The sequence below is a fragment of the Pundamilia nyererei genome, unplaced genomic scaffold, assembly GCF_000239375.1.
Source record: "Pundamilia nyererei isolate P.nyererei 1_Seehausen unplaced genomic scaffold, PunNye1.0 scaffold00095, whole genome shotgun sequence".
Lineage (NCBI taxonomy): Eukaryota > Metazoa > Chordata > Actinopteri > Cichliformes > Cichlidae > Pundamilia > Pundamilia nyererei.
Window position 1 is genome coordinate 2,046,663 of NW_005187496.1, and position 8,348 is coordinate 2,055,010.

An 8,348-nucleotide genomic window follows, 5' to 3' on the forward strand; every position below is an offset into this window, starting at 1 on the left:
AAGCCCCAAACGCAATTTCATTGTTCTTGACAATGACAATAAATAAATACTACTACTACTAAACACCTCAGAGCAGAGCCCTCTTTTTCAATTCAGTTTTCAGAAAATGTATATTGCAAAGTAAAGGCCCCACAATAATAAAGATAAAACAATCAGATGCCCTGTATGAGCAAGCGCTTTGGCAACAGTGGTAAGGAAAAACTCCCTTTAACCTCCTAAGACCCAAAATCTTTCATGGCATGATTTTTAATTTCTCTTTGCTATTTGGGCTGATTGGGACCTGATGAATGTGAAAACAAAGAATTATCTGATTTTTTATTTATTTTTTTAAATATATACCCGATTTTTGTTTCAGAGAAAAATGAGATCCACATATGAGGACATTCGTTTTAAATCTCGATGGAACAGTGGCAGTATAATGTCCTCGTAAGTGGATGTCAGGCGCTTGTAGAGCAAAATTTGGTATTTTGGTCGAGACAACCCAAAATGTGCCATCCACACATATGGACACCAGGTCCTAGGAGGTTAAACGGGAAGAAACCTCCAGTAAAACCAGGCATTGGACAGTCTTGTTTCCAAAGGAGCTGTTGAGGTGGTGTTGTCTCCTATGACAATTATAGAGCTCTCTATCCAACAGTGATATCTAGTTGACACCACTCCATCTACTGAACTAGCTTGGGCTCCTTTCCTACCAAAGATGGGAAGTTCCAGACTCCTCGGACCAGTCTACACATCGGAAGTAGGTTCTATCAAGCCTTTTTTTTTTTTTTTGCCTTTGGCTGCCTGTCTGGTTATAAAGCAAAGTGGGTCCCCTATTGGTTGGTGGATCCATGGGCTAAGGCTTGACCCAGAAGTTCCCCTTCCAGGTTTGGCTCTAAAAAGGTACCTGGGGCCCCTTTTCAAGCTGCTCAATCATGTCAGTAACGTCTCAAAAAGCTTAGTCTATCCTCTCGCTGGGATCAGTTTGCCTCAGGTAAGATCTGCTGATTACTCTTTATAAATGTATTTAATAATTACAAGTCTTTTAATTCAGAGTTTTATTTTAGCAAATTTTCACCACAGTAACGTTACTTCATGCAATACTTTACAAAAGAAAAAAGGGGTATAAGAAGCATTTTGTGTCTCCTGTCACATTTTCAGCGTTTACAGTTTGTTTGTTTGTTTGTTTTTTTATTAAACCAATACTAAAAAAAGAAGACAACTTATAGTATCACCAAATACCAAATCTGCTCTACCTGAACAGCTTTGGTGACATCTTAGCCCCCGCCCCCCCAAAACAGTCCAAACATATCGCAGAATAACCAACTGTTCAATGAAAGGGTACAGTTTTCCATTTTCGCACCATGCAACTAGAAAAACTGCTTTGAATCTTTTTTAGTAGTTATTTGATAATATTAGCAGATAATCTTTGACAGACCATAAAAAGTGTGCATTTAGATTACTTCAAAATAATGGGGGTAGGCTAAAGTTGACTACTGTACAGCTTGTTGGGAATCATGAGAAAACATGGGGGAAAAAAAACAAAAACAAAAAAATAAAACAAAACAAAACAAAACCTTAAATATTCTATGAGCGGTCACAACATCATGGCCACTTTAAGGTAATTTTGTAGAAACACATTAAAAGCTTCTAAAATTAAAACCAAAAGAATTGGACGAACAGAAAAACAGCTACGCATAATGTCCAAGCCGTCTTTGTATTGTTTAAACAAGGCGGTACTTTAATGTAATACCACTTTGAACCACAAAGCGATGCAGTAAGCCAGTGTAGCATCCTGCTAACACGACCTATTTCAATGTTATTTAAGCTAGTCTTAGCTCATTTGTGTTGGGGGGGGGGGAACTCGAGACAAGAAAATTTTTGATTTGAAGGAGTCTTTCAGCATAATACAAAATAATAATAATTAAAAAAAAAAAACAGAAATAGAATGCAAAAACGTTCACCACACTGCCACCTTGTGGTGAACGTTTTCATTGGCCTGGAAAATCCACCTGCTTCTACAAATTCTTCTTTTTGTTGTAGCTGAAAATAAATTTTTTTATTTCTCATAGGGGGGAAAAAAAAAAAAAAAAAAGAAAAAGAAAAAAACAATCTTCAGCTCTGTGGTCCCACTTGATAAAATAAATACTAAATAAATTTATGTGACATAAATAAATTTACTTCAAATAAAAAACGCTTTACATGAACAAATCTACCAAATGTGAACATAACTAGCACGTTAAACACAAAGTCACGGTCTCGTTACACACAAACCATGTTCGTCGTCTTCTTCAGTTTCTCTTTTCTTTATTTTTTTAACCTATTGCTTGTGGATTATGTTTGCTTTTCTTTGTTTTCCTGTCCTCAGCTTTTCTTGGTTGCTTTTTTTTTTTTTAAATCCTGTAACTGAAACCACACACAGGAAGCTACAGCTGTGTGAGTGTCGCGGGTCATTTCCTCAGAGTTCATCTTCATCAGAAATGAGCAAATCCACGACAAAGCTACAACATACGTCAGACTGTCGTTCGTTTCCCGATGCCAAACATCGCTCGCCGCACCTCTTTCTCCCGCTCGGAGAAATCTTTTTCGTCAGCACACACGCGTGAGCAGGTAGCACGAAGGCAGCACTGCGCCGTCTCTACACGCAGATCTCAATGGGCGTGGTCACCAGGATGCGCCCTCTTTCGTTGTTCTCTCTGTTGACTCGCTCGTAGCTGCCGGTGGAGGACGGCGAGCTGTTGGTGGACATGGAGGAGTACTGGGTGTCCATCATGATCCCTCCCTTTGCCGCCACGCAGGCAGGCGACAGGCTCTGTTGCTTCAGTCTGTCCACAAGTACGTCCTCTTCTGATGATGATGAGCTGATGTCCAGAGGAGGCGCGCTACTCGCCAAAGCCCCGCTGCTGCCATTACAGTTCCCGTTCTCGGTATCCAGCATCCAGCACTGGTTGAAGTAACTGAAGACTTCTTTGACAGAGCAGCGGCGATCCTGCTCGATGGAAAGGAGCCTACGAAACATTCGCAAGGCTTCATCGGTGAAGCGACGCCACTGCGACGGCACGGCGGCGGTCCGACGGCGTTGCCAGCGGACAAACTCCTCGTAGAAGGCATCATTGGGCATGGCCTTCTCCCAAGGGAAGTTTCCTGTCAGCATGCAGAAGAGCAGCACCCCGAATGCCCACACGTCTGTGCTGTAATCCACGCAGAACCCCTCATGTCGGGAAGTGTCGCACAGCTCCGGTGCCGTGTACGGGATGGTTCCGCTCACGCGCTTCACTGGTGATCCGGCGCGTCGTGTCATGCCGAAGTCTGACAGCTTAACCTTTCTGCACTCTCGGTCAAAAATGAGGACGTTCTCGGGTTTGATGTCACGATGCACCAGCTTCTTGCAGTGCAGGTAGTCAAGAGCAATGGCTACCTGGTGCACGCAGCGCTTCGCCACCGCCTCAGGAAGTCCCACCTGAACAGAGAACAGTAGGAGAAGGTCATGTACATGAAACTGAAGTTTAGGTCCATATAAAGGGGACAAAGTTCAGAGGATCTGAATCTTGCTTTAACAAACCTCATACTTACCACTTTCTTACCGGCGCCATGCTTCCTGAGAAGCTGCCCACATTGTGTTTTGGGAACTGAACATTACATAACTCACAGAAAAACATGAAACCAGTTGTAGATGACACAATAAAGGTGGTGCTTGCGTTTCCTTTTCCCCTCAAGATAACATCTGCACTTCCTGCGATCTACTATATTAACAGTAGGTCACGTTAGATTAAATCCCCATTAATTGTGGTAAAAGCTCTTTAACACAGTTTTAGATATAATCTCCCTTTATACAAACACATCTATGTAAATGCTCATCATAGTGACCTTTTACACTGGGCTCATGTTTGGCCAGTGTAAACAGGAAGCAGAGTGCTGGCTGCTGACGACAAGAACACTCATTTCGAGGCAAAACGTGACGTCACAGCATCTACATCTTTTACACCATTTCCCGGGACACAATAGACCAGCATAAAGTACAGACGGGCCAGTTTTTACCATCAGTTTTCAATACAAAACAGATATTCTGGACATAAATTCTTACTGATGGATTCACTGGATTCTGTTTGCAGGGTGTAAGGTTCGTTAACTACAGACGGGAATTTACAGAATGTCTTTTTAAGGTCGTCTCATTTAGGTCTTGGCACTATAAAAACCTCTTTAGCAAACACATAAAATATTTCTCTCTGACGGCCTTTTATTTTAATAATGCTTTACATTTTAGTCCGTGAATTTTCGTGTTTTGGCACAAAAAGAGGACCCCGAGCGCTGTCGGGACTGAATGCCAATGTGTAATTTGCAGCATGTATGCAGCTGGGGCTTTTCAGTTTCAAGGAGGATTAAGGGATAATCATCTGGATTATTTGAATAAACCTACATCAAATATAGAAACCGTCCATCCACTCAGATTTCTTATCCAGGTCTGGATCGTGTCGGCAGCAGTCGGCCACCCCTGCTGTGCTTCTCACTCTTCCAGGGGAATATTGAGGTGTTCTCAATACAACTTGGGTCTGCCCGGCATCTCCTCCCAGTCGGACATGTCTGAAACGCCTGACCTGGCTCCTTAGGATTTGGAGCAGCTTATTTGTTAAACTACAGGAATGGCTAAGCTCTCACCTGTGGAGGGATGATGTCAAACAGATCTCCCGCCTGCGCGTACTCCTGAGCAAAGATGTAGTAGTCGTCGGTTTCGAAGGCGATCCCGTACATGTTGATGATGAACGGGCAGGGCGACAGGTAGAGGGAGATGCTGTACTCTCTCAGGAAGCTCTTCAGCTTGGTGGTCTTTTTCTTCAGAAACTTTAGCGCCATTTTCGTGCCTGAAAACGAGGACAGGACCGGTTACATAACCTCCAGTCTCACTCCTCCTTTCTTGTTCTTTTGCACCCCATTAAAGTGTTTAGGGATTTATTTCACAGCTGTCTAATTGCTTCCAAGAAACTTAATTAAAACAATTTGATGAATAATTAAAATCTCGACAGAGTCAAATCCTGATGATTTATGCTTTAAGTATTTAAAATCCTCTGCTGCAGTAGTTATATTTGCACTGTGTGAGCAGGATGACGCTGCTTTCATGTTTAAAGTTTTGCAGAAAGCGTCGTTTACAGATGGAAATGTAATGTAAAACTTGCACGACAGCACGTTGTCTTCAGCCGCCTCACCTCCGCTCAGTGGCCGAGAACAAGAGAAGCACCGAGGGGACATGAATTCCCAGGACTAATCTGATAATCTGAACGCTGAGGGGAAAACCCCCCAGACAATAACCTGGACGGCTGCCATGTCTGCTTATAATTTCCCCTCCAACAGGCAGCGTGTCAGCAGAGACTTCTCCAATACCACCGGATCAGCTCTCCTAAAGTGCTTTGTGCTTCTTACAGCATCCAGCCACTTTAGAAAGGTCGAGGGGGATTTTCTGTTAGTCGGTGACACAGTTTAAAAAGAAATAAATTAAAAGGTATTCTTGGTAGCAACACTTTGTGCCACCGCAGACTGTACAGAAAAGATCAACAGAATCTAACCACAGTTCGTGAGATTGTCACGATCGATGAAACAGCTATTTGAGAAAATGTTCATTCTCTCAAAGGTCTTTCCATCGTATCTAAAATAATTTAAAGAGTCATATTTACAAAGATGTCCACTGGAGGTCTTTCACAAGCACCGTCCATCCTTTTACTCTGCCAACCTATCCTGATGCATTTGAAGGAAGTAAATGAATTGATGAGAACTCAAACAGCAGTTAAATATGACAAAGTGCTAGCTTAAACATAAAAATGTGTTCTTGTTTGCAGTGTATTATTTCATTACTTTGATAAGAGAAAATGTTACTAGACTTTAAAAAAAAAAAACCTTTTTATTTCACTTTAAATGGGTTTGCAGATGTTTAATTGCAGTGAACACCAAACCCAATAACCAGCAGGTTGTCTAGTAACATTACTACAGGACTGAAGTATAATAAATGCAGCTTCCTGGCTGTGCAGCGCCAACATGTCTGATTTGCACCGATTCCAACAACAGCAGGTCGTCTGCAGGAATTTCATCATGTTTATATGGGAATTTAGTTGCTTTGTAAAAGATCCTGATGGCTAAGCTGCAAAAATAAACAACATCTGTTCAGGGAGACTCGGCTGATTCCTGTTGAGCTACGACTGAGAGTTTTAGAGCAGAAACTAAATATAACCTATATTTAGGGCGAAATAAATCTACCCCACTGAACAATCGAGTCCCTGAACAAAACATCAAAGATGTTGGGGTTGTTTTCCTCTGAAACCGTGACTTACTTACAGTTTTACATAACAAACTCATCAGGTAAATATACTGCTCATGTAAATATAAACCTATTGTTTTGGCAACTGGCGATTTAAAAAACAGATGTTCTATAACCTAATCTAAGTTTCTAGTTTGTCACTATCACACTGAAATATACCTTCTCATTTTGAATCTCTGCTTACATACTTTACTATTTAATCTATTTAAGTGAGTCAGTCCAATATAGCTAGCACATTTTTGAAAATAAATATTATAATAATACATAGAAAATAATGTTAATAGAATTTGCCATATTATTCAAATCTCAAACCACTGATAGAAAAACATTTTTTAAGACTTTATTAGACTATTATGTCTAATGTTATTTAACTGTGATTAAAATTATAAGTAAATAATTCATAACTGGCATCAGTTACACATTTCCAGATACATCCAGTTCAAAATAATCCTTATTTATTTTATACTTTGTCTTTGTGCAGCCATCACTTCATCCTTTCACTGAAACCAACCACTTCTACTCTGATTGGCTGTGTTACCGTATTTTTATCTCATTTGACTTTAACTGCTCAAAGTTTGATCTAAAAAATAAATAAATAAATAAAGAACAAAAAAAGAATAAATGAATAAAATTTTTAACGATCCACTTCGGTAAACTGTCAGAACTTTGCTATTGTGATAAGATTAAATTAACACGCTTTGACATATCACAGATTAATTTACACCATCAGTACTTATACATACGAAATACAGAAAAATAAAAACAACGATTGACATACTCAAATTTCAAATTCATCAAAAAGGATGACAAAGAGAAACAGACATTTGAATTGAATTAATAAGATACTGTGAAAACAACCTTTTAAGGTTTTAATTGAGTTTTAACTTCGAAATACAAAATGCATTTCAAACTGCATGTGACTGCTTAAAATGTCGCTAAAAGGGATAATAAAAAAAAAAACTCGCAAGTTCTACACATGTCGCAGAAACATCTGGGGATGAAACACTTGAGTTTGTTCATTTAAAAAAAGAAAGTAAAAAGGTTAAATGTTACACCTTCAGTCCATCCATTTCCACAGGTAACCTGATTTTCTGCTCCACACTGAAGGTCAGATAATTTAAGCTACACTTATTAACGGCTCTGGGAAGAAGCTGGCGGGTCACTACCAAATTATGAAACCAAAAGGTATATAACATTTTTTATAAATCCATTAACGGCACACCTCAAATGGCTTGAAAAGGTCACCATTTGTCACTCCAAGAGTCTGCTGCTACTTGAAATAGGCAGTGAAGCAGAGGCTTTGTGACTCCATAAAAAAAAAATTAAAAAAAAGACTATTAAGAGGCTGAGAACAGATGGGCAACAATTTGGATTTTAATGTGAAAAGGTTAAACAGATTTTCAGTCAGTTAAGTGGTGAATTGAGGCAGTTTGGATCTCGACCTGGGCTAAAAATCCCTGCAAGAAAGCGACCTCCAGTACCTCCAATTTGGCTTTTTTGAAAGTAAACACTTCAGTCGTGAGCAGAAGTACTTTACCTTCACAAACACGCTGTCATCTGACTCGAGAGCTGCTTTCATATTAGACTGTGTTATTACTCTGAGTCACAAAACAGGGCCACAAATGAGGACAACAGCTCATTTCCTGCAAGTGCAACCCTGCAGATCTGCTTATTTTGTGGGCAAATGAATTTCTCAGAAAATCTCCTCTCCCCAGAAGAAGCAATGGATCTGAATTTCAAAAAGAAAACTGTCTTCATGGGCTTTACCTTCTGGTTCATTTTTCCTCTTATGCAAGATGAGGATGAAACAGATGTGAAAAAAGGAGGAAATTTACTTACATGGAAAAAAGATCATAGCCATCTTTCTGGCTAAAAACAACCATCATGGCATTTATTAGCTACAGCTAGCTAGCCAATGAAACTAATGATAATTTATTTAATTGACGCTACATCATGAAGTTAATGCTAATGCAGATCCCAAACTAAAAAGCCATTTGAATTAGGAAATTCAAATATATTCCATTTACTGTTTTGTTATTTTTATTTATTGAAAAGCTTTTGGTAT

At 39.7% G+C, this 8,348-nt stretch overlaps 1 protein-coding gene across 1 annotated transcript in view; it reads right to left on the bottom strand.

Moving 5' to 3' along the window:
- Positions 1–2,361: 2,361 nt before the first annotated feature.
- The window catches only part of unm_sa1261 (un-named sa1261), an 18,954-nt gene continuing 12,967 nt past the window's right edge, over positions 2,362–8,348 (bottom strand). Inside the window, exons 3-4 of the mRNA XM_005739963.1 lie at positions 4,636–4,838; positions 2,362–3,439 (exon numbers count right to left, since the gene is read on the bottom strand). Of these exons, the coding sequence (XP_005740020.1) occupies positions 2,618–3,439; positions 4,636–4,838 (1,025 nt within the window). The 3' untranslated portion in view covers positions 2,362–2,617. The remainder of the gene's footprint in view (positions 3,440–4,635; positions 4,839–8,348) is intronic.